Raw genomic sequence first — 25557 nt, forward strand, 5'->3', positions numbered from 1 at the left:
TAGAAAATATATCCAATTTTCTTTTGGTGGCAACATGCATATGAACCGCACCATGGTGTCAAATAAAGACATTCCATAAAGAAAAAGATTACAATATCAATCTCATCAATTTTACAGGTAGCCAAATCCGATCAATCAAATAGTTAGAAATATAGTACATCTAAGCAAATACATAATGAGATATATCCATTGACAAGAAAAAGAAAAAAAAAAGTGAATCATGATATGGATTGAGAGAGAAAATGTATGTTTAAACCTCTAACCTATACTTCCGAAGAAGATAATACTGTTTGAACCTCCAACCTATTGAAGATAATGATTTAGAGAGAAAATGGTACCTCCGATCTTAAAAAGATATACTATTTGAACCTCTTACCTAAAGAAAATATCGAGAGAGAGAGAGAGATTTTTGCAATTGATTAATAGAGGAAAGAAAGGCTAAAAGCAAGGAAGGCAGTCGACAACATCATCTGCAAAACGGCATAGCGCACACACAGAGCAACAGAAACAGCATCATCAATCTCTCTCTCTCTCTCTCTCCAATGGCCCCAGTTGGACCAAATTTTATGCGCAACAAATTCCAAAAACAAAACACTGAAAATGGGTGCAGATTTCTTCAAATCCCCATTTTTCTTCTCTCTCTCATCAAACCCAATTTGCGAGAATTGCCCACTCATTTTTCCCTTTTGGGCCTCTTCTTAGTTGTCTTCTAGGTCACACCATCATCACCATCCAACAATCTCTCCATTCTCTCTTCTGGGTCCTTCTGCGATCGCCGCCCCATTTTCCCCTTCTTCCGTTTCCATTTCCGATGAAGAAAGCTCGGAAACCGGCGGCCATGGATTTCGACGCCTATGCTCTATTCGAGACCCCCATGATCGGGACCAAGCACCACCGTCTCTTGCAGGATTACGAGGACCTGGAGAATGTAATTTGTTCAATTCATGAATCTTTTTTAAATCTGCTCAATCGTGTGTTTGATTTTATATGGTTATTTGTTGACTGGGGATTTACGAGATTGTATTTGTCTGTATTTTGGTTCTAGACAAGATGGAGATCTCTCCAGGCCCCTTCCTATTGTTTGAATTTTTGTCTCTGTTTGGTTGCTGAGAAAATTTTGAATAGATTTTGGGATGTTTTCAATCTCTTTTGCCTTTACGTGTGAATCGAGATACCAAACATGTTCTAGTTCTAGGGTTATAGGGTTAGTTTTTTAGCTCATTGTCCCATGATGTTTTTAATCTCTTATTATTTTTTATCATGTGGGAGTTTGAATTAATTCCAGAAAGGGTTGTATTTAACTACAAAGTTTATGTTGTACACTGCAGAAGGTTTCGATCTCTTTTTCCCCCTAGTATGAGTTCAAACAACTTTTCATGATCTCGTGTTCAAATCATGGTGGCTTGTTACTTAGGATCCTTAAAAAATGTTACATAATCCTCTGGTGAAATTAGTTAAGGGCATGTAAGTTGACTTGGATGTGCTAGTTATCATAACATTGGCATAGATGTGATCCAGACACTCATAGATATCGAAAATAGAACTCGACCAATTGAAAGATTTTCATTTCAGGCAACAGAAGTCATGAAAGAAGAGTTGCTGATTGCAAAGCGGAAAAAGTCGACCCTCTTGGCTGAAGTTCGGTATGGTCTAAAACGATTCTTCTCCTCCCCCTCTATTTGTGAATTTCCAACAGGACTTTGTAAAAGTTGTAAACTGAGCAGCCATGATTGTCTCTTCACTTGCAGATTTTTGAGGCATAGATATGAGTTCTTGAAGAACCAATCTCTGAACTCCCAGCCAAAGCATGGTCTCGAGCCACCACAAAACCATGAAATCCGACCTCCTAACGCTAAGAAAGAAAAGAGTTCTCAAAAAAGGGAAGCTTCTTTGAAACTCCTTGCTGAGGCTCAGGCTCAAGATTTAAATCAGAGGGGAGGAATCTATGATGGGATGGAAGCTGCCTCTCGAAAATCTCGGTTGGTTTTTCACATGAACCAGAAGCCAAGAATGTGTAGCGACAACGAAGTCTCTATGCACAATTCTTCTCCGATTTTCAACCATAAAGAGATACTATACAGAGTACACGAAGCTGCTGCCGACCGAAACATGACTCCGGTTTTCGACCTAAACCAGATCTCGGTAAACATCGCTTTCATTCTCATTTCTTATATAGAAAAAAGACGTTTGAGTTTACTTCTCTCAGTCCTTTAACATCCATTTCTTGCTTCAGAGAGAGGAAGAAGAATTGCAGGCTGGTTTCGAACCACCGAGAATGGAGGAGGGGCCGAAGAATAGCTTTCTAAGAAGCGAAAACGACGGGAAGAACAGTGACCTGATGATATCACCGATGTGTAGGAATGTTGGCAGTGGCTCAAACAGAGCAGGAAAAAGGAAGATCTCATGGCAAGATCAAGTAGCTTTAAGAGCATGAAATTGTCTCTTATTGAAAGTGCCATTCAAGATCTTTCATATGCATAGGTTACAAAACTTGGCTTCCTTGAAATTGAAATTCCATTATCATCCATCATTATTATTTTTTAATTGTGAATGTTCGGGTTAGTTCATCTATGCTTCAATAAAGCATAATCTTAACCTGGAGAGAATTGTCTGATTCTATTATATTTTGGTAATGGAAAGTCGTAGGATATATGATATTTTGAGTAGGCAACCATGGTTCAAATATGTGATCAATCTATGACGGCTAATTCTAGATAAAACATATTTATTTGAAAACAATTTTCAATTCTTATTATGAGGCCAACTTGAACATAATACGAGTTCCAATTCTTATTCTTATCCCTACTTGATGTACTAAAAAAAGAATATATATATATATATATATATATATATATATATATATTTGGTCCTTAATGATATGATGTTTTTTCAATTTAATGCATATATATATAGTTGGTATTTAATAGTATGTTTTTTTTTCAATTTAAGGCATATTGTTTAAAAAGTTTCAATTTAATCTCTTACCGGTGAAGTTTATATAGTATAATAGTTTTTTTTTTTTTTTTGCAATACATGGTATAATAGTTAGTAACTTAATATTATTTTGGAAACTACAATTAGTATTGGAAAAGGGGAAACGGATTATTCATATTCTTGAACCACTCTTAAAATTTAGATTCAATTTTCAAATGAGTTACTAAACACATTCAGAAGCAACAAGAATACAACTTAATAGATCTAAACTCTAAATTTTTTTAAAGAAAATATCTTATATATTAGAGACTTATTAGACTGTATCATATACTTTTTAAAGTTTAAAAATATATTAAACATTCGGCTAATGAACCACTAAAATGAATATTTAACCAAATATATAAGATGTCCGTCCGTTAAGTTTCCGTTACTGTTTGCGCCGATCAACTTCGGCTGGCTGAGCTGGCGGGCGCCTCTTTTTTATTTATATTTATATTTATTTATTTATTTTTGTCGAACACGGTATAGGCAAATACTGGCTTCATATAAAAGGCGGAGACAAAATAGGACTTCCATTCCTCTGTTCTTACTTTTTTTTTTCTTTTTTGTAGGAAAATTTTCTCTCCTTTTTCTCAATCTTTCCTTTAGATCCAATTTTTTTCTTCTTTAGTTTGGTTTTTGATTTAGATTTCCGAGGAAGGCTGTGTTCCAGGTTCGTTTCTCCACGCTCCTCGTTTTTTCCGATCGATTTATTTCATGTATTTCGCTTTTGGATTGGAATTGTCACGATCTGTACCCTAGATTGGAATTATCTCTCTGTATCTAGAGATTGTGGAATTATTTGATTTCTTCCTCGATTTGGTAATTATTTGCACGTTTTGTGGAATCTATGTGATTTCTGATTGTATAATTGGTTGCCTGGAATATTGTTGGAATGGGAACGGTAAGTATTTGTTGATGTGATGATTTGGTGAGAATTTTCGAAATGTCGGGATTTTGTCAAGTTTTTTTCCCTGGCCATTTCGTTGCTATGTTCCAGATTCCTTTCTTTCTTTCAGATATTTTTTGGATTATAGCTGTTTTATCCTTCGATTACGTTAGTATTTGCGTGTAGAAAGAAATCTCTATGATGTCAGGCAATTTGCGATGAATTTCTGGGGATCGGAAGTTCGGAACCATATAATTTTTTACTGAGATGATTTGGTCGAAATTTTAGAAAATCACGATAGCTCTTCTCTCATCAGAGTTCGCTTCTGAATGTAACAACAGACCTCGTACCCTTTTACCTGCTTCAGCCCCTGTCTCCTTATAACTGGTGCGCTTCTCTCTCTTGTTTGTGCACCCACTCCTCGGTCAACAGTGCACCGCATCCACCATGCTTCATCGCGTTTTAAAGTCTTGGAAAGGAGTTACCATGAGCATGCACAATTTGCATGTTCAGCATCGAGGAAAAGTTATTTTCTTTTTATTTTGAAAAAGGGGGAAAAGGAAGGAATATTTGTTCTATCAGAAAATAATTTTTTTTTCCCTTTTACTAAGTTTTTATAACCCAAGATTGTTCTTGGTTAGCAGACTATACTAGATGACCATGTAAATACTTCACATAAAAAGTTTTTAAGATGAACTCAGTGCGGGAATGGTTTCATTTGGATTGTGAAGGCACTAACAAGAGATGTGTTTTGCAAAACTTGCAAACTTTTACCCTCAAGGAGAAACGCCAGTATTATCATTCCCGAGCGAGAAGATTGGACTGGTTATAAACATTTCTTGTCCCTTTGGACTTTAGGTTGTTTTGTTGGGCTGTTTAATGAAAGCTTCTTGTTCCATATAAAATAGAAGTTTTTTTTTTGGGTGATAATGTTGTACGTCATGTGTCTTTTATTGTTGCAAGTTAGAGAATTGATTGAAGCAAATTGTGATTTGTTTGATGAACTATGACTACAATTAACCTCTGTAATTATTAATTATTCTGGAATCCGTTGTATTTCTATTCCAGGTTGTCAATAGAATCTTGTTATATCTACTAAAAGGACTAAGGGAGTTTCATTGAATTACTGAAATAGATACAATTATTTGCAGGGTATTTGAAATAGGTCAAGATGTTAGAGCAATTGTTGATATTCACCAGGGGAGGTTTGATTCTATGGACGTGTAAAGAGCTTGGAAATGCACTTAGAGGATCGCCTATTGACACTCTAATTAGATCCTGTCTTTTGGAGGAACGTTCTGGTGCAGCATCATATAATTATGATGCTCCAGGTGCTGCTTACACCCTCAAGTGGACCTTCCACAATGAACTTGGCCTTGTATTTGTTGCGGTGTATCAGCGGATCCTTCATTTATTGTACGTGGATGATTTGCTTTCAATGGTGAAGCAGCAATTTTCAGAGATTTATGATCCAAAGCGGATGGTCTATGATGATTTTGATGAAGCCTTTCGGCAACTAAGGATGGAGGCTGAGGCTCGTGCAAATGAGTTGAAAAAATCAAAGCAGGTAGGGAAGCCATTGAACAATGTTAGGAAGCAAGGGCAGGATCAAAAATCTGGATTTGGAGAAAACAAGAAAAAAAGCAACAGTGGTTTGGCAGATGATGGTGATGCGCACACTCAAGGTCATAAGTTGGAGAATGGTTACTCCAATGGGAATCATGTTGTAGAATCTAAACTGACCACTGTTGTTAATGGAAAAGAAAATGCAAGTTCCAATGTTGGGGCTTTCGATGTAAATAAACTTCAGAAGCTTAGGTCTAAAGGTGGGAAGAAAACTGATACTGTTGTTAACAAGGGCTCCAAGGAAGAGCCAAAGAAAAAGCTAACAAAGAAGAATAGAGTTTGGGACGACAAGCCTGCAGAGGCAAAATTGGACTTCACAGATCCTGTCGGTGAGAATGGGGACAACAACATCGAGGTTTTGGCAGCAGATCAAGGCCAAAGTATGATGGACAAAGAAGAGGTCTTTAGTAGTGACAGTGAGGATGAAGAAGATGAGGAAGGTAACACGGGTAGTAAGCCTGATGCAAAGAAGAAAGGATGGTTTTCATCTATGTTCCAGAGGTAAACTTTTTATTTGTTACCTGTCATTACCCCATCTTTTGTTACAAGTTTACTAAAAATACCAAAAAAAGGAAAAAAAAAATTATGGTGAACTTGGGTTTATGTAGTAGGTCAAATTATGTCATGGACCTTCAAATGCTCTAATGCATCAACCTGACATTTTTCATTAACCATTATTGTTCCACTTTATCCCCCCGCCTGCATATTTCATATTTCTTAATTGTTGGTATGTGTTTAAAATGGTTTTTAATTTCCTCTCCTTTTTTCTTTCATGTGGGTTTATTAAATTTATATTACACGTTATCTGGGCACTTATATGTTTTAGCTGGAGGGGGGATGCATTGGATTGTGGTTTTGTAGTTGAGTTCAAAACTTGTGACTTACATTTTGAGTGCGCTAAGTGTGTTTGTGTTTGTGGATTTCTGGAGATGAAAGTGGTGTCTGGGTAGTGTATCTTGTTGGTTTGTGTTTTCCATAAAGCAGGACCTTTTGCTTTTATGTTGAGGTGCCAAACCTGTATGCATAAATTGACAACCGGGAAGACCATCTGGCTGTTTATGACATGACTTATTTTGTGATTGCTTTGGCATATTACTTTGATGTGGGATTATTAATCTAATTCTCTTTTTATTTTTTGGGCGTTTTCCTGTTTCCAGTATTTCAGGTAAGGCAAGCTTGGAAAAGTCAGACCTGGAACCAGCTCTGAAGGCTCTCAAGGACAGGCTTATGACAAAGAATGTGGTATGTTTTCACACCATATTCATCTTATGATTTCTTGTTCTTAACTTTTGGTCGCAAGTTAACAGGATATTTCCTTGCTGGATTTTAGGCTGAGGAGATAGCTGAGAAACTTTGTGAATCAGTTGCTGCTAGTCTCGAGGGAAAAAAGCTAGCTTCTTTCACCAGGATTTCTTCAACAGTGCAGGTACATTTTTTAATATCCACTTGTCCATTGTTTACTCTCACCTACTTCATTGGTAGCATAATTTTGTTTGTCTAAGAACTTTGCTTTAATTTCACGTCGTAGACTGCAATGGAAGAAGCTCTTGTCCGTATATTGACTCCAAGACGCTCCATTGATATTCTGAGGGATGTGCATGCTGCAAGAGAACAAAAGAAGCCTTATGTGGTAGTTTTTGTTGGGGTCAATGGAGTTGGAAAATCTACTAATCTTGCCAAGGTCAGGCCATTTACTTTCTGCAGAAGTTTTCTTTTTACCACGTGTTTCGACATGGCTTTTGATTAGTGGATTAAATGCTTCAACTTTTGTATTCAGGTGGCTTATTGGCTTCTCCAGCATAAAGTTAGTGTCATGATGGCCGCTTGTGATACATTTAGATCTGGAGCCGTTGAGCAGCTTAGAACTCATGCTCGTAGACTACAGGTATATGACCAAACATTATTTTTCTAGTTTTCCATTAATTGAGAAGTTGTTTGAGTAAACTCATCACCTGTATTTATGCACAATCATTTTCAGATCCCTATATTTGAGAAGGGCTATGAGAAAGATCCTGCAATTGTGGCTAAAGAAGCAATCCAGGAGGCATCCCGCAATGGATCAGATGTGGTTCTTGTCGATACAGCTGGGAGAATGCAGGTTGGTCACTTTTCTTATTATCCAAAATTAAAGTGTGATTGTGTTCTTGCACAGTTTTCGGTAGAAGTTTTAATTTTTATTATGATGATAGTTTCCTAAATATTGGAGGCAAAATTATGAGTGTCAAGTATTGTTATTTCCGCTTGTCATTACTAGTTTTTACCAAAATATGTTGCAACTTTCAGGATAACGAACCACTGATGAGAGCTCTCTCAAAGCTTATCTACCTTAACAATCCGGATCTGGTCTTGTTCGTTGGGGAAGCCCTAGTCGGGAATGATGCCGTTGATCAACTTTCAAAGTTCAATCAGGTTTTGTTTCTATATCCTTGGATTTGTTATAACCTTACATATCTGCGCAGTATTAATTTTTGAGGAGATCTTATCTTCAATTTCTCTGGTTCTCTGTTACTGCAGAAACTAGCTGACCTCTCAACTTCACCCAATCCCAGATTGATTGACGGTATCTTGCTCACAAAGTTCGATACCATCGACGATAAGGTAAATAAATTCAGGACACATTCCTAGTTTATTAGGCAATCCTAATCGATCATTTTTCAGTTGATTTAACCCGATGGGGTTCGCTCTTGCAGGTTGGAGCTGCATTGTCTATGGTTTACATATCTGGTGCACCTGTGATGTTCGTTGGCTGTGGACAGTCATATACGGACTTGAAGAAACTCAATGTCAAATCGATCGTGAAAACGCTTATTAAATGAGAGGAGCTCTATGCGGGGTACAAACCTTAAAATGCCATGGTGTCCCTTAGTTGTTGTATGAATCGTGAAATGCTTCCATTTGTGTGTGTATTTGTTTGTCCCCTATGACCACCAATTCCCATATTATGATATGATACTATATATCCTAATCAGTCTCTGAACAAAGTAGTGTAATGTTATACTTTAGTTTGTTGGACTGTTGACTACTTATTTTTCTTCCCTCTCTTTTGTATTTGAGGTCCACTGCAAATTTTTAGAATATAATATAACATATTTGGTGGAATAAGTGTAATTGATCTACTACTTGCCAACGTCTCAGGACCAGATTTTGGTCTTCCTAAAATTACTATATTTGAAAGTGACTAAATTTATTTGTCATTTTTAAAGTTACTTCTATAGTTCTTTTTGAAATAGTAATTTTTGACGGGGGATTTTTTTTGAAAATTGGCAGAAGTGATTTTTTTTATGCCAAAATTACCCTTAAACTTGGAGTGGACAAAATCTTTTAGGAAAAAGAACATTAAAATATCACAAAATGAATTTGCTATGAGGGATCATTTTTTCCATTGGTACGTCATAGCAAAAGTATTAATGCAAGTAGGAAAAAAAAGTTGCATTATTGAATTTTTAATAAGCTATAGAGATTATTTTTGGAATACACCAAACTATTTTTACTTTTTATTTAAAAAAAAATTGATTAGAGCTTTAAAATCGACAACGAAATCATTGATTAACAAGCATGACTCATAAATAAAAAATAAATAAATAACGATAATCCATTTTTCTAACCACCAAATTAATCTATTCTTCTTTAGTTATACTATAATTAGATTACTAATACACTCCGTCATCGATCACGAGCTTGAAACTATAATATTCCGCAAATATTTTAAAAAATGATATTCTAAAGCAAAAAAATATTGAAAAATGATCAGTCATTCACTACAAATTCCCACGACGAAACAAATAAGAGAGAGAGGAAAATAAAAATTTTCTTCCCTATGAAGCTCAAACCTTGGAGTTTTTGGAGTAATCTTTGGTCCCAATCGGAACCACTGGCTCTGCGATCAGTTGAAATCACAAGGAAGGAGAAGTGGAGGTACTAAAATTTGCACGCCTGCAATCACAAGTACAAATGCTTCTGGATTCTTTCACTACACGCTGCGATCTCCTCGTATGAAGCTTTATATTCACCAACTTACCTGCTATCTGTCACGCGACATACCCAATTCAATCATAACATCATTCATCTACTAGACCGAAACTTTAGGAGAAACTTATTTGAGGGTACAGAAACAACGTGGCGAAAGGTTTTATACCATTGGATGATATAAGAGAGACATTAAAAATTATGTTTGAAGAGCAGCCATGTATGTAGGGACAGTTACGTTGAATAATTTTTCAAAACCAATGACCAGCTGGAAAGTTGTGGATTCTCACGGAATGGTTTGGATTTTTCCTAAACCAGCAACCAGACACTTCACTGCTTAGAATTAGAACGCTAGAGAGCTAATGAATCAATACAATAGCTTAGAGGTGCTAATGGTTGGTTTTTGGAAACATGTCAAAATGGTTTGTTAAACCCATTCGACTTAATTCGACCAAGACTGGATAATTGGCAGCACACAAATTGATATAACATGACAAGATGAAGATGAAAGTAGAGCTGAAGTTCGAGAAACTAACCATTTTCCAAGCCAAGTCTTCTGGACCCATGGGTTGAGCTGGACTGGAATAGAGGAAATGTCTTGACAACTGATGAATACCATGAGAGAAGAGAAGAAATTAGTTTTTGTGAGGAAAGCTATGAAATTACTAAATGGGGGAGAGCCAAACCCCCAGCTATGGATGTTGCGGAAAATCATTCCAATTGGCACAAAGATTGCAAAGAGTAGTAAGGAGCATAAAATTTATGCCAAGAGAGAGCTATAAAAATTACATGATCCTGAAAATAATTCAAAAAATTTTCAGTGCTATTCAAAAGCCCAGTGTTAGTTTCAGCAAGTTTAACAATGTTGGTGTATCGTCTCGTAGTTCACAAAGGCCCCCAAAAAGAAAGAACCATATATTAAGGAAAAAAGATCAATCATCAATCAAAGGACTAGTACATATCAGTTGAGGAACCCAAAGCATTCAAGATGTACAATTGCGACCTTACAATGCAATCGTATTCTTGGGTCAAATTGCTATTATTGTTCCTTTATTCCTGATTTATCCACTAGGTCAGTCTCGTTGGTTCTAGATGTCACACTAAGAACTAGAAGGATCCATGCTCCTCAGCATAAAATTTTATGAATTCATGCCAAACATTTTGACAAAGCAAGCATAGTGTTACTAGAATCGCTTAAATTTTGGAGCTACACACCTTGGCAAGATTTTGTTGCAGTCTTCTGATATCAGCAGCACTAACACTCCTCAAATATGTTAAAAGCCATCCTGCTTTTAGAGCACCGCTAGAGGAAACAAATAACGCAATCTGCAAGAGGAAAAAGCCGTTTGAGCTCTAGGGCATTATAGGCACAGATTCTATAAGTTATCGTACAGGTTTTATTTTACGAGGGTAATAATTCACAACTTCAAGTTCATGAGATGAAGTGCTATTGATCATGCAGTCCATCACAAGTACAGTCTGTAGATGAAAGGAAAGAACTAACTGTTCATCCCATCCATCCATTTCTAGAAAACCTCTTCTTTTTTACACTTACAATGCACATTGTTTCATACTCTGTTGGATTAAAATTGTACGTGTGTATACATACTAAGAGCACAAAATATCAGTAAACTTTATTTTTAACCATTTGATGGTTTCAAATATCTGAACTTGACGCATTTAAAAAATAGAAAGATCAGGAAATTTTTCTATTAATTTTATCGTATCAAGTAGAAATGTTATTAATGTTATATTTAAAAGCATACAATAATTTGCAAATAATTTGGAGAAGTTTAGAATTTTTAATAACCCTTTTTTTTTTCTATTTTCATATGGTTGCACAAGGAAATCCACGTTCAAATTGATTTCTGTAACCAAAGATCATATCTATTACAGTATTCTTAACGTAATGGAATAGTCTCAAACTCATTTATGTTATTGAAGATTAAATATGTTACTCTTTTGGCTTCAAGGTAAAAAAATAGAAATAAAAATAAAAACACTCATAAATCAGTATACCTTTCTGTAATCAAGTATTCCTTCAAATGGAAGCTCCAATTCATCACTAACAATGACAGGAATGCAACCGCTGACAATGGCATCAAACAATCTAGCAGATGATGGAGTGTCGCCAGCAGGATTTAAGCAAAAGATAGACCTGAAGATAGAACAATCTTAAAATTGAAGTACCACCAAAAGAACATGCTGAAGAGATTAAAATATAAAACGTATAAATTACTTGCGCATTCCAGCCTGAGCTGCTGCTTTCCCTCCTTCTCCAGCTGTTCCCTCTTCTATTACTACACCATCTGCACCACTTAACTCTCCAACAAGTTTTGACCTTATCTTTCCTCCCTAAACGTAGAACAGTGTGTCAACTGATATGTTTTGAATTTTGATACTAGTATATTACCAAAGATGCATGGATATGTATGACACGAATATCGTGTGACTTCAAATTTTGGGGGGAAAAGAGAGTGAGATACATACGCAGCAATGACACATTTATTAAAATATCACTTCTTAAAAATACATAGGATTATTTTTATACATTTTCACGTAAAAAGTTTGTTTTATCATATGATATTTTTGCATGAAATATTAGAAAAAAAAGTAGAAGTGTCTTACCATACGTTTAAACAATTGCATAAAGTAGTAACAAGGGTAAACATTTCCACTAATATCTACACTTACAGCATTTCTTTTGAGCCGACCACGGAAAAAGAGCAGTTTGCTTCTCTCCGATTGCGCATCTGATAAGCATTTGCTGTCACACAAATCAACATTTGGAACATAGGGAAGGATAAGGTCCTTTTCCAAATAGACTTGCCCGGGCTTGTACCTAAAAATTTCAGTACGTGTCATTTAATCAAGCTTCCCAGAACATGCAGACATTCTATCAAGTTAAATAATATCTACCAGTTTCCTGTAGAGTCCATATCTGGTAGCAACCAAATGGCGTTCTTCATAGATTTTCTAACTGTCTTAAAAGACCATGGATGATGGACTGGAAGTATATGATCCCTTCCTTCCGATCGTTTCCATGCAGGTTGATCTGTCACCCACTTTAAAGCCTCCTGGATCCACATGTAAAAGTATATCAATGCTTTATGGAGCACAAACAAAACACTGTATTAAAGAACAAAAATAACATTCCGAAATGATTGTGCTCTAGGAAAATAGAATGATACAATTGAGCCTCAAAACTTTGCTTTGAGCCTCAAAACTTTGCTTTGAGCCTCATCATGCCAATTGTCAATATCTGTATAACTAAAAAACCGTGGAAGCTCACTCACACCCTGTAAAGTGCTTTACACTGTTGTTTCTCCAACAAGAAGAAGCTGATAGTTGTGAAGAAGGGGATATAAAAGAGGTCTGCTTCCTCCTGCCGATGAACCCTCACTACACCTTTTAAGAGCCTCTCTGACTCTGGAGCAATTAAATCGGCCCACAACCAGTAATCAATAGAATGCTACAAAACAGACCCATTTTACGGCATTTTAGTTTCGACAAATAAAAGCATGTAATGTAATTCAGAATGAAATACTTAAGTATATAAAAAATTCCAACTACTTCTATACACACTCAAGAAATAAGCCACCAGGTTACTTCTATATGACTTTGCCCGTTCCTTCAGAATATCAACAAGCAACAAGATTAGCATTTCAAATATGAAAAATGCCATAAAAATAATACCCCACTTTAAGACAGAAGAACGCATGACCCGTTTTACGTTTTCCGGAAATTTTTTTAATAATTCAACTTTTAAAACAATGGGAAGTCCATAATTTACATCAACTAAAAAAATGATATAAACGCCGTTTTCAGTCTTTGTTAGAAATCCGATTCAAACTACTCCACTTGCTAAGAATACTATATAAAAGATTGAATCTAATCTATGGTTAGTAAAATTTTGAGTTGATATTAGAGCATCGTGAGTTCAGATCTGCACTGTCATTTCCTCTCAATTAATATTGACAATCAATCAGCAACGTCGTTTTCTCTCAATTAACACTGAAAATCACTCAGTATAGTGTTAATTTTCGAAGCCAAAAGTGAAGTGATTGGAAAAAATACAAACTAACACAATCGAGTACCTGTTCAATAAGGCGGTGCACGGGGCTGCCATTGGAGGTGAGATTAGAGGTCTCTCTGTAGGTATTCCTAAACAACCATAGCAAATCGTATGTAAACTTCCACGGCATATCATAAACATAAACTCGAACAGGCGATCCCAAAGGATAATAAGGATCTCCAACCGCCCGCCCCATTTCTGCCTCAGAAATTGCCTCATCGAGCCTCCTCGGCGCGTCTTCAACATCTCCGTCCTCAGGAGCCGTGTCATCGCGAAGCGGAGGAGATTTTGGAGCCTTGTAAGCAAGGAAATCTTCGAGTGAGGTGACGAACGAAGTCTCGGGGGGTTTGTGAGACGAAATTGGATCGCGGAAAGGGGGCGGATTGGGATTCGAAGGGGAGAGAGATACGAGGATGAAGAGAACGGAAATGGCGAGAAGAGAGAGAGTGAAGAGTAGAAGTGGAGATCGGTTGGATCTTTGGATGTGGGCGGACATGGAAATGGACATTGATGAAGAAGATCCCAAGTTCCTCCCTCGCATGGCGCGGCGCTGCCCTTCAACTTCCAAAATTCTGTTTGCTTAGCGCTGATGTGAAATTGCTCCAATTCATTTATCCCCAATTGGCCAATGCTCAACAATGAATGTCAGTTTTTTTCACTTATTTTCAAGTTAAAATTGTTGGGAATTATATATATATATATATTATTTTTTAAATGAATGGTTGGTCATATATTTGAACCTTACCAAACGTCTTATTCATTCGAATATGAGTCTCACAATGTTAGTTACAGTGTTGAGTGGTTGTGGACATCCTCTGAAAAATAGAGATCCAATTGACAAAGTCACACGACATTGATTCTGTGCTATTAAAAATAGAAAAAGAATATAAATGAAATTATATATAATTGAGACTAGTTTAACCTAATTTCTCTATTAGGCTCGACTTACCAATGGTGCAAACCACCTGAACTAAACTGGCACAATTATACCCACAAATTTGAAAGAGTGAGGAGAGAGAAAATGGAGATGGAGCCCATGTGAGAGAAGGCTTTAAGGTAGGGTGTGATAATATTTGTTCAATTTCTATTTTTCTTTTTCTTTTTCTTGGGTTAAATTACCTATTTAGTTTTCACTATACTCGTAAATTGTTGAATTAGTGTAGATTTGTTTCATTTTTACTCAATGATTTAATTTTAACCTTAATTGTCCGGTTCTGCTATATAATTAAAAATTGGCATGTTGATAGTGCAATTATCTTTCTTTTACCCTTAAAAAAACTGTTAAATGCTAGAAGCCTACCAAATTAACTTGTCCTGTGTAAAATAGATGCAATTTTAAAGTTTTATTAATTATCAAATTTATAACCGATTATTTTTATTTCAATTTTTTGAGTTTAACATACATGATAAAAATTTGAATATCCAACCTTTTAATCGAAGATATATGTAAATGCAAATTATACGAGGACTTGCTAATTCTAATCAATTATTAGTAGTAATTCAAAGTAATTTTTCTCACTTTTATTACCCTTTTCTAAGTTTCTGTCTTTTCTCGTTGTCACAAAAACAGACTTAAATATCCTACCAAATGAAGATTTTAGTTACAAACAATTAATACCTACTTCCAAACGAACCCTAAAGTGAATACAAACTTGTATTATTCATAAATGATAAATCTCATCATGTGTATATATACACACCCACACACCATCATATGTTACCAAATCCAAACATCAAAAGCTTAGAAATGTGCAGAAAGTTAATGTAGAAGTTACAACAGACATCTAAACATGTAGTGTATGGAGAACTGTTACATAAAGATCTTTTAACATCAAATAAATCTTTCTAAATTGACATATTGTGATGACAATCATCTGTTCAAACCAAGCTCAAAAGGAAATGAGATCATTATCTTTTGATGAATCATTCTTCTTCGGTTCGCGTCCCCGATCAGATGTACTTCCACCTTTCTTGCCAAATATCATCTCATCAAGATCATCCATCATGTCGTCGCTGCTTCCACCGAGAGATCTACCGCGAGAGGTGGTGGATTTTCTAACCAGGGCGTCTTCCTTGGTATGATGGGAGGGAGATTCATCGGGTTCCACTGCGACTGGTATCATCGCAGGTTCTGGTTCAGGTGGAACAGTTGAGGGCTTCTTCAGATCTTCATACTTGGAAAGCACTTTTTGAATCTCATCATTCACATTCAATGCCTCAAAAAGTAGGGCCTCATTGTCCCCAACCGTCTCGATAATTCTTTGGATGGTTGATTGTGACTGACGACATTGTAGTAAGAGTGTGCTGGTCAAATCATCCTGTAAAGGGAGAGAACAATGTAGGATTATTCTATAATCGCGATCAAATAGAAAAATAATCAGCTTCAACATCTGCCAGGTTTAATGATGTCTCGAGATCACGAATTTCAATATTACTTACCTCGACAACGAGGAGGAGAATCCCACGGGTCATAGGTACTCTTTTAATGGGAAATTGAAGCATCAATGCAAAAATTAGAAGTCCCAAGTCCTAATGAACTAATAAAGCATATAATCTGATCTCTACTCGTAAGTCCAATTTCACAACATTTCTAGCAATTGTGATAATCATGAGAAGCAGAGCATTTCCTAAATCCCACGTTAATAAATAGCCAAAGCGAACTAGAAAATAAATATTCTCTAACACCCTGTTCCAATAATGATACTCAATGAGAGATTCTCGAGTTCAAACTCGGATTTTGAAGTTGCCTATAGTCCTCAGTTCAGTTGACCAACCTCAATTTTCAAACACCTGTAACCTAAAATTTAAAGAGTGGCAAAATTCAAATTTTAAATTTTAAAGAAAAAAGTAAAAAAAAAAAAAGTTTTAGACAGCCACTAGGACCAAATTGGCAGTATTGGTTATATCAAAGGCAGTTACAAGTTCCAAATTAATAATTTTTTAAGCTTCAACCAATTACAATAAATAGATGAGGTGTTTGTACTTCATACATGTATCTTTAACGAGTCCCAATCATTAGGTACTCGACCATGTAGAGAATTCATGTTTCATACCAGCTTGCATTAGTCGCCTAATTTTAAATGAATGCCAGATCATGACCAGTTCCAAGTATCTATTTGTATCGTATTGCTTAAAAGTTCAAGGTATATATATATAGAGAGAAAGAGAGAGCATGCATGCTCAGGACGCTATTAAAGAGATGCATTACCTCCGAAGTATCCTGAGGGGGTGATGAAGATAAAACTGTTGAAAGAAGCTCAATGCTGTTCCTTGCAACATCGAATGCCTCCTTTGTTTCTTCAGCTGTGAAGGTTTGCACAGGAATATCATGATGAATCTGTTCGGGATAAGGGTAACTGGCCTCCGCCTCCGAGGCTGCAATTGTGCGAGGAGGAGTGAAAATGGGTGCAAGACTCTCATTGTCCCGACCAGGGAACCGAATGCCTCTTGATTTTAAACTCTGATAGATGCAAACAAAAGAAAATATAATATTTAATACATTTGCTGCCCCCTCAATCCACAGGGCAAGCATCTAAAAGAAAACTACCAAAATAAAGTCCCAAATTACTAATCTCCAAGATTTCTTACATGGCAGAAAAGGTCCAAAATTTGAAAATTCCATGCTTCCATATTATTAAAAATGGGCATTAAAGATTCGAGGGTGGCAGGTTTTAGTGCTAAGTTATTGTTAATTGATGAGTGGACATCAATGATCCTGGAAAATTAACTTTAAAAGGATATTTGTGGTTCGAAGTGTTTAGAAAAGAAAGAAACAAAGAGGTGAGAAAAAAGACCGTTAAGATTTAATAGTGTAAGAGTTCCATTGGCAACCAAATGTAGTAGCATAGGCAGTTAACACATGAGATTAGTTAAGGTGTGCGCAACCTGACAGTACCAAAAAAAAAAAGGGAAAAAAAAAGTTAACAAAAGGATGTTTAGGACTTCTTATTTTTAAAGAATACATCTGATGAATCGGATTCATGAATGGGGAGTTGATGAGAAGGAGATAACAACTAATCTGAGTCTTTGAACTGAGAATTAACATATCTAGAAACTCAAACTTTCACTTAAATTTCCTTGTGTAAATAAAACTGCATTTTAGCATGTGGAAACAATCTTAATTCAGCAAAAATAATAAAAACTAAATAATTACATTTCTTCCTCTCAAAATAAAACTAATCAGTAACAGGTCACTAAGAACCAGCTTCACAGTTTTTGTATGAAAAGAACACAAGTTTATGAAAGATAAAACAAAAAATAATAGTAACAATACAACATGCCAAAATGGGGAACCCATATTCCTGCGTCCAGCATGCTGCCATAACCAAGGGATAACATACCAGATATTTTCCTAATACAGAACTAAGGATTGCCCATGCAAAATCCTGTAAGCTCAATCTGTCCTGCATAAACAGTAGTTTATTTACTGCAGGGTTATTTTTAGGGAGGAGATCTAACCAATACTTTAACTAATTCCTAAAGCCCACGGTTAATTGCCAACAACCCATTAAAGCCAATGGCTATTTACCATAAGTAGTTGGTTGTTTGTTATTTCTTAACAGCATATTTAAAGCCAACGGCTAGTTTAGCTAGGAAAACAAATCATTTATGCCTTCATCATTGGTATTCTTTGGGGCCAATACGACAATGTGTAATGGGGGAGAGTAGAACTTGGCACCAAATCAATGTGGTGCTGTATGTAACACAATGGGGGTGAATCGCTAGGTGTCATCATCAGCTCCTTGAATTCATTCAAGAGTACGTAAATATCAGGGTCTTGTTCTTTTATAGGTGTAAGATCCATATCTCCTTTAATAATCACAGCCCAAAGCATTCATCATCTTTCTCGACAAAAGATTTGCCTTGAAGATTGTGAAGGGGTGGTTTTTCCGATGTTTGGAGCTCTTTTCTGTTTTTGTGTCCTTGGCCATGATTTATGGAAGAAGAACAATCTTTGTGGCGAGCCAATAGAATTCATAAGTGTACTCTCTACCACTATGAATATATTGAAGGTGATATTGCCAAGGGCGTCCAAGAAGGATGTGACATTCATCCACACCCAAGACGTCGCAAACAATTTGATTCTTGTAAGGATTGCCAATGGATAGATGAACTGTACAAATCGAGGAGATGTGCCTCATCCCCTTTTTAATCCAAATAACAGTGTTAGGACTTGGGTGAGGATCGATTATGAGGTTTAATGCTGTCACCAATTTCTTGAAAACAATATTTTCATTGTTGCCACTGTCAATGATAACGTTGTATACTTTTTCATTGACAGTACACCTTGTGTGGCATTGAGGATAGGACTCTGAATAATGCAAGAAACTTACTCTCCTTCATCTGGTTCAATATAAGCCACATCTTCGTCTGGATCTTCATTGTCCTCTTAATTTCATTGTTTTCATCATCCAAAATTGCCATAGTTCGACGTTGTGGGCATTCATTCGAGAGATACCCCCAAAGGCCCAAAGACCACATTGAAAACACTTACCAAATGTTGGTCCATTGTAAGGATTGGCGTATTTCCAATGTCAGTAGTCTTTGGATCCAAATTGTTTTAGATTGGTTGGTTTTCTTTTTGTTTTAATTTGGAAGAACTGCCACCTGAAAGTTCTTAGGAGGATTGAAGAGGGCATTTTTGTATGTTGTATTCTAGGAATCCCAATTATTGCGCCTTGTTAATTGTTTAAAGGTGGATCACACTGACCCTCAATCTTGGTTGCCCAAGTAATTGCATCCCGAAGGTTTAATATTGGTTGAAGATCAACTTTGGAACAAAATATCTTGTCTTAAGCCCACCACATACCTTGCAATTTGATGGTTTTCACTCTCTGCCAGGCTGTTTCTAGCACTTAAGCGATGAAATTCTTCAGAGTAATTTGCCACAGATCTTGAGCCTGGTTGACAATGATGGTAGTATTGGTAGTAAAGCATTTGTTCGTAGTCCAGAGGTAGGAACCTTTCCCTCATTAGTTTCTACATTTGATTCCATGTTCGGATTGGTCTTTTACAATATGTTCCTCGGTTTCCTCACAATTTTTCCCACCATTCTGAGGCTACTACAGTTTTTTTATGACCCGAAATCAATAGCCTTTTAGCTTTCACCCCTATAACTGGGGGCAGCATGCCGAGGCTCCTACAGTTAATTCGAGTGCACCAAATTTTACCTTCTTCTCCTCTCCTCAAGCGTATTCATATGATCGAAGAAGTTATCTATATTCTTGATCTAATCAAGAATATGTTCAACATCAAGCATCCATTAAAACTTGGTAGATCAATTTTCATCATGTATCTTGGTTTTCTTAATTGTAATAACGTTCTCCATGTCACCTATTTTGTTGATTTGCATCAAACAGAGTCTTGAATCATTTGTCCTCAGAAAATGCGTTTCTTGATGTCCATAAGGAGTAATAACATTTCTGCAAATGTCCATTTGCTGTCTTCTTTGTTCTTGCAGTCTTCTTGCCTGAGGAATGGGTTGTTCTTTTTGTTTGTTTTTTTAACAAAAAAAAACTTTTCAAGATTTCTATTTTGCGCTTCAGTTTCCCTTTGTTCTTGGTGATTGTTTGGATTTTGTTGGTTGAGAGTGAATTGTTCTAGTTGTCTAGAAGTTTCTGAATACTCCAATGTTTTTAATTTTCATGAATTCCTTCGATAGAATGCTCCACCAACAGCAAGGATTGAGTGGAAGTTTTTGGAGAAGGAACTTCAGATTGGGACGAGGAATCCAAACCAGGATGAACCGCATCAAGACCGGTGTGGGGGGCAGATTTTTTTCCCTGCCATCAGGCCCTTTGTCGAGGGTGCTCTGATGCCAACGTGAAAGATTTATTGAGAGTATGCTTGGAAAGTGTGCTCCTATCCTAGGTGATGCACAAGAATAGATAGGACTTCCTCCTGTCAACTGTGACTTTGGGAGATTATATGTTGATCCATCCCACTTCAACTGGTATTTGGTATCAGAGCTAAAGGTAACATGTTCAAGTCGCCTTGCTTAACCCAGGAGGGAATTTTTCTAAAGCAGACGAAAATGTGGATGCCCCCATTTGAACATGCAAATGAGCCTGTGGATTTGTAAGGAATTCCTCCAAGATACTGATCCAAAAATAGTAGGTTTAGACAGTGCGCTCTAGAGTTTAGTCCTATGGGAATAGATTATAATTTTCTATCCATTACGGCTTTTAGGAGAACTGTTCATCTATCCTTTTATTCTATGCTTCTCACAAAATGAGACAAACATCCATATCAAAAACATCACAAATAATTGACCAATCTAAAGGTTGGTAAGAAAACGTGCTGTGAAGATTTTAGCAACAATTGCTTCAGTTCCCTTTCCCAATCCTAATTCAATGAGGACTCACAATATGGTTTAGAGTTCAAGTTCAAGATCTTATAGAAGACCATAGATCCCATGTTGTCCTAAATAATATTCTAACATCATCCATAGAAGAGGCACTTAGTTTCACCATTTGATCTTCCAAAACAAATGAATTTTATGTTTGAATATTGTCATATGTTGAGAAATCCACCTTACTCAATACTCTAATGGGTTCAAAGGAGGTGGTCAATGTTTGAGGCAAAAGTTTTTGTAAAAAATAGTAATAATAATAAATTGGAATCAACCTTCACTCTTTTTCTTTTTCCTCTTTTTGACAAACCTTATGAAGATAATAGATATACAACCGGGCAATTTAGAAAAATACAAATAAGGTGCCCAAACCCAGAGGAGCCAAGACCAAAACAGAAACCATCTTCACTCAATTATCTTCTGGTTCAAAGGAGGTGGTCTATTTATTTCAAATGTTGCAAAGTTTTTCAATTGATAATTGAGAAGTTACAAAGATAATAACAAAAAACTCCCTTTAGGGATAAAGCTCATAAGCCCCAATTAAACAACTCAAAACCTAGTGGAGGAATTAAAAGAAAGCCTCCCAACTAAGAAAAGTGACATTTGGAGAATAATTACAGAAAGTTCTAGAAGCTTTATATATTTTGCAAGATACACCTCTCATTCCACTACTTAATGGAATTTACTTCAAGAATTCCTTGGTTTATTTCAAAATAAATTCCAAATGATTGCTTTAAAAGCGTTTACCAATAACAACTTGGGTTAACTTTTAAATTTTACTCCACATGTCTTAGAAACATTTACCTCGATTCACTTCCATATAAATTCATTTACGGTTGTTTATCAAGATTCAAAACTTTAATTTAATTATACATGCCTAACTCAAAATTTATATGGTACTTCTCTTAGAGTCGGCCCATTCACTCGATGGGATCATAAGTTGTAATGATCTTTGAACAGTGTTGGCTAACTGTTGAATTACGGCCATAAATAAATGCATCATCAAACACTACTCTTCCAACTGAATATTTGTCTTCCAAGTATAAAATTCTAAATTCTCACCACTAATGGAATTCATGTTGCAACCCAACATAAGGTTCCTCTGCCTGCAAACTATTACTTTCCAATCCAAAAGAAGTTTCTCTGAAAACCCCAGTTGAGATAAAAATTTCCTTCCCAGATTATTTCAGATTTTTTATTATTGAAGTAAATAACAGCACCCTTCCACATGAACAACTTTAAGTGCGAAGACTGAACTTCTTATTTGTGCACTCAACCAAACCACTCCACATGTACAATTTCCTATTTGTAGCCAAATCACTTCACATGTACAACTTTAAGTATGAAGTACTAGCTTCTGATTTGTGCAGTCAGCCAAACCACTCAAAGTCAATTCATATGACATATACCACAAATACCCTCTACTCTCACGTCATATAAGTGATTGCCATATCTATACATTCTGAGGGGATGACTAGATTAAAAAATAAAATAACATCATATACTGAGAATTTCAAAATCTCCTTTTGGAACAAAAGTCCAGTCTTCGGAATAATGTTGTCTTGGGAGCTCCACTCTTTAGATAATGTTGTTTTGGGGACTCCACATTTATAAATTGGAGCATGAGGTTAGAGATGCAATTTAGAATCGTTACGAAAATTTTGTTTTGTCTGATAAGAGGTTGCATTTGGTGGCCTTTGTCATACCTTCCTCGGGTTCTTCTCCTTCCATTTCTCTCGGTTTTCGTCGTCCTTTGTTGGATAAGGAGAAGGCGGAAGTGATAGCCTTTCTTACCCTCTTGTGTAACTATCAGTTGTGTTCGAGGAGGAGGGCCATCCGTTTATGGACCCCCAATCCTTAAAGGGGTTTCTCGTGTATCTCTTTATTCCAAATTTTATGTGTCCCTTCGTCCCCTCCTGATGCTCCTTCTTTCTCCCACTTATGGAAGGCTAAGACCCAAGGCAGTTAAATTCTTTGCATGACAAGTCTTGCTCGGGAGAGTTAACACCTTAGATGGTGTTCAGAAGACAGTCCTCTTTTGTCCTGGGCCTGCAGTGGTGGTGTCTGTGCAAGCATGCATTAGAGGGCTTTGACCATATCTTGAGAAGTTGTCCTTATTCAGGCTTTATAGATTCGATTTGTGGAGACCTTTGGGGTTTCTGGGATGTGAAATAGAGACTATTGTGCCATGATGGAAGAGATTCTTTTGAATCCTCCCTTTCGAGATAAGGGGCTTATTCTGTGGCATGCGTGTTTGTTTGCTATTGTATGGGTATTTTGCTTGGGAGGAATGGTAGAATCTTTAGAGGGGTGGAGAGATCCTGGGAAGAGATTTGGGATGTGGTTGGGTTCCATTCTTCCCTTTGAGCAACTATCTCTAAGTCATTTTGTAATTATTAGTTAGGCCTTATTTTTTTGGAATAGAGTCATTTCCTTAGTTAGTTTTAAGGACTCCTTTTGTGAGACTAGTTTTTTGTAAGCCCATATTGTTATTTCATGTTTCTTAATCAAAGTTTGGTTTTTCATTTTTTTTTAGATGTTCTTTCTATCTCCATAAAATTCTCAGTTTCTCGTTCCAATTTGTTCAATTTTGGTTGCGTTGCAAACAGCCTGCAAGCTTTTCTATATAATAACAAAAAGCAATTTTTTTTATTGTCCCACATACTTCATATGTCCAAGCGTTAAACACAGCTTGTTGCTAAATTACTATAATTTGACACAAATTTCTTAAATCATATCCGTAATATATGCATAGTATCCATCATTCTATGTGTAAACTTAGAAAATGGTGATGCCAGCGGATGAAAGATTCCTTGTAAGAAAAAAAGGGGGAGAAAAAAAAAATCTCTCTGAACTAATAAATCCACTGAGATTATGTTAAAACTCTTAAATATTTTTATAAGCAATTCCAGATATTTGGCAAAGAAGGAGGGTACTAAAATATATGGATACCTTGTACGTTTCTTCATAAACAGGCAAATAGCGAAGCTCACTAGTTGACTCTCCCCAGGCTTCAATTAAAATTAATGCCTTGTTCCGATTATTAACAACAGTTTGTGGATCCTCAATTAACTTCACCATCTCATCGAGAACTCTCTCAGCTGCCACCTCGGAGAAAGACTTCTCACAATTTTTAACACACGTCTCCAGCAGCACCAGTGCCAAATACTGAATCCTGGGGTTTTTTATCATTATTCGTTTTTTAATCCCCCGAATCAACTCTATGCTGTTGATTTTTTCAGAATTAATCATGTCACAGATTTCAAGATTCAGGGCCCAATCCGGCTCTTCCAGGTTTTCTGATGTGGCATCCTCAGCAAGCTTATCACCCTGGTTCGGACCTTGAAAGAGTTCCTTCATTTTGAAACTCATAGAGCTGACACCGGCACTCATCTTTCGGCTCATCTCCGTCCCACTAATCTTTAGGCGTTCACCCAAGGCATTTACTTTATCCATCAAATTGTCACTCATCTTTGCTACTGAACAAAATCAAGACAAATCCTAAAGAGAATCCCTGTAAACACACGAACTCCTGAAAAGTCAGAAGAAGTGATGTTTCAAAGTTCTGTTAAGAAAAATGTCAAAATAACAAATGCAGCATTTTAAACCAGAGGGAAATTGTGGTGATCAGAACATACAACAAGGAACAAATATCAAATGATAGTCATTTTATTGGCAAACCGAATTAAGTATACAGGTGTAATCTCAAAACTTCAGAGACCCAGATCTAGAAAACCTAGAATCAAGCAGTTGAGAGCACATCATCCTGTTTTGATCATTGAAGTAGCTCAAATTATTGTTACAAAACCATTAAAAATCTCTAAACCAACCATCCAAAATTGAAAATCAAACGTTTCTGATCTTACTTCTAAGAAACCAAAAATTTTATGCAGAAGAGCCACATTTGCATGTTTCTATGCAGAGTGCCTCAAAACCCAAATACGATAAAACTCCCCTCACCTCATAGAAACTAAAGAAGTCAAAAAGGTAGGAAACAAGGTATGCACAAGAAGTCATCAAAAACCCATTTCAATCCCCAAAATCCAAACAGATTTTCAACGGCTCTTGTCCAATCATAATCATCCAACAAATATACATATAAGAATCTCCCATTAGATGAGGAAAGAAAATCATAACGGCCCTTTTTCTCATACGGCAATCCAACACCCAACTCCGACTGCCAAATTCTCACATATTATCACGGAAGCAGAAAACCCCGATGGAATAAACACTAAAATTCAATTCAATTCAATTCAATTCAACGTATGCCTCACCTACCCTTCCCCCGTAACTTTACCCGCAATCGAGCGGAGTCAAACAAGCGATCAGATCAACAATCCCCCAAAAACACATACGATTTCTTGAATTGACCAAATTCTAGGGCAAATCAGAAGAAACAATTGGAAAAAGGAATTGCGGAGAGAAGGAGAAAAAGTACCTCTGAAGTTTGGTTGTTGAGACGACGGTGCAACGACTCCGGAGTGAAGCTTTCTTTTTCAGTCTCTCTCGCTTGCGTCGTCAACGGTTCATAAAAATTTCCTTTTTTCTCTCTGTTTTTTTTGGAAAAATAAATATTTTATTTTATTTTAATTTTTCACGATAATTTCAATTTATACTTTATATTAATTGCGTGAAAAATCAAAGTATGGTACATTTCTTATGATTGGCCGGTCGGTC

At 36.4% G+C, this 25557-nt stretch overlaps 4 protein-coding genes across 7 annotated transcripts; 2 read left to right on the top strand and 2 right to left on the bottom strand.

The window, feature by feature from the left end:
• Positions 1 to 386: 386 nt before the first annotated feature.
• Positions 387 to 2671, top strand: LOC111024696 (ribosomal RNA small subunit methyltransferase G). The gene is made up of 4 exons (XM_022302445.2): positions 387 to 928; positions 1573 to 1643; positions 1749 to 2142; positions 2234 to 2671. The coding sequence occupies exons 1-4, from the start codon at positions 812 to 814 to the stop codon at positions 2432 to 2434; spliced, it is 783 nt and encodes a 260-aa protein (XP_022158137.1). The 5' UTR covers positions 387 to 811; the 3' UTR covers positions 2435 to 2671.
• An 817-nt stretch (positions 2672 to 3488) lies between these two features.
• Positions 3489 to 8510, top strand: LOC111024702 (signal recognition particle receptor alpha subunit family protein). Its single transcript, XM_022302457.2, has 10 exons — positions 3489 to 3646; positions 5014 to 5989; positions 6646 to 6730; positions 6819 to 6914; positions 7017 to 7169; positions 7266 to 7373; positions 7467 to 7586; positions 7772 to 7897; positions 8003 to 8086; positions 8179 to 8510. The coding sequence occupies exons 2-10, from the start codon at positions 5034 to 5036 to the stop codon at positions 8302 to 8304; spliced, it is 1854 nt and encodes a 617-aa protein (XP_022158149.1). The 5' UTR covers positions 3489 to 3646; positions 5014 to 5033; the 3' UTR covers positions 8305 to 8510.
• A 644-nt stretch (positions 8511 to 9154) lies between these two features.
• Positions 9155 to 14166, bottom strand: LOC111024720 (Exostosin family protein). The gene is made up of 9 exons (XM_022302494.2): positions 13552 to 14166; positions 12753 to 12926; positions 12374 to 12531; positions 12149 to 12296; positions 11694 to 11809; positions 11474 to 11612; positions 10670 to 10780; positions 9991 to 10059; positions 9155 to 9513 (listed from the first exon to the last, which is right to left on the bottom strand). Exons 1-9 carry the CDS (start codon positions 14068 to 14070, stop codon positions 9382 to 9384), a joined length of 1566 nt encoding a protein of 521 aa, XP_022158186.1. The 5' UTR covers positions 14071 to 14166; the 3' UTR covers positions 9155 to 9381.
• A 999-nt stretch (positions 14167 to 15165) lies between these two features.
• Positions 15166 to 25465, bottom strand: LOC111024706 (Target of Myb protein 1). 4 transcript variants are annotated; one of them, XM_022302464.2, is made up of 4 exons: positions 25319 to 25465; positions 23833 to 24394; positions 16738 to 16989; positions 15166 to 15847 (listed from the first exon to the last, which is right to left on the bottom strand). In XM_022302464.2, exons 2-4 carry the CDS (start codon positions 24349 to 24351, stop codon positions 15419 to 15421), a joined length of 1200 nt encoding a protein of 399 aa, XP_022158156.1. In that variant the 5' UTR covers positions 24352 to 24394; positions 25319 to 25465; the 3' UTR covers positions 15166 to 15418. The 4 variants fall into 4 exon arrangements, with proteins under 4 accessions (XP_022158156.1, XP_022158153.1, XP_022158155.1 ...); XM_022302461.2 differs by having other exon boundaries at positions 23833 to 24412; XM_022302463.2 differs by lacking the exon at positions 25319 to 25465 and adding an exon at positions 25159 to 25308 and having other exon boundaries at positions 23833 to 24412.
• Between the last annotated feature and the right edge of the window lie 92 nt (positions 25466 to 25557).

Source organism: Momordica charantia, assembly GCF_013281855.1.
Source record: "Momordica charantia cultivar OHB3-1 chromosome 8 unlocalized genomic scaffold, Mcharantia_2.0 BLBB01000008.1, whole genome shotgun sequence".
Lineage (NCBI taxonomy): Eukaryota > Viridiplantae > Streptophyta > Magnoliopsida > Cucurbitales > Cucurbitaceae > Momordica > Momordica charantia.

Excerpts from the sequence above, each read along its gene's own strand:
- LOC111024696 (XM_022302445.2), top strand. The coding sequence starts at position 812 with ATGAAGAAAGCTCGGAAACCGGCGGCCATGGATTTCGACGCCTATGCT. Across the intron at positions 929-1,572 it reads ATTACGAGGACCTGGAGAAT|GCAACAGAAGTCATGAAAGA; the intron begins GTAATTTGTTCA and ends TTTTCATTTCAG. Across the intron at positions 1,644-1,748 it reads ACCCTCTTGGCTGAAGTTCG|ATTTTTGAGGCATAGATATG; the intron begins GTATGGTCTAAA and ends CTTCACTTGCAG.
- LOC111024702 (XM_022302457.2), top strand. The coding sequence starts at position 5,034 with ATGTTAGAGCAATTGTTGATATTCACCAGGGGAGGTTTGATTCTATGG. Across the intron at positions 6,915-7,016 it reads GGATTTCTTCAACAGTGCAG|ACTGCAATGGAAGAAGCTCT; the intron begins GTACATTTTTTA and ends TTCACGTCGTAG. Across the intron at positions 7,170-7,265 it reads AATCTACTAATCTTGCCAAG|GTGGCTTATTGGCTTCTCCA; the intron begins GTCAGGCCATTT and ends TTTTGTATTCAG.
- LOC111024720 (XM_022302494.2), bottom strand. The coding sequence starts at position 14,070 with ATGCGAGGGAGGAACTTGGGATCTTCTTCATCAATGTCCATTTCCATG. Across the intron at positions 12,927-13,551 it reads TGCACCGCCTTATTGAACAG|CATTCTATTGATTACTGGTT; the intron begins GTACTCGATTGT and ends TCTGTTTTGTAG. Across the intron at positions 9,514-9,990 it reads AAGACTTGGCTTGGAAAATG|ATAGCAGGTAAGTTGGTGAA; the intron begins GTTAGTTTCTCG and ends GTCGCGTGACAG.
- LOC111024706 (XM_022302464.2), bottom strand. The coding sequence starts at position 24,351 with ATGAGTGACAATTTGATGGATAAAGTAAATGCCTTGGGTGAACGCCTA. Across the intron at positions 16,990-23,832 it reads TTTATGAAGAAACGTACAAG|AGTTTAAAATCAAGAGGCAT; the intron begins GTATCCATATAT and ends TGCATCTATCAG. Across the intron at positions 15,848-16,737 it reads CCCCTCAGGATACTTCGGAG|GATGATTTGACCAGCACACT; the intron begins GTAATGCATCTC and ends CTCCCTTTACAG.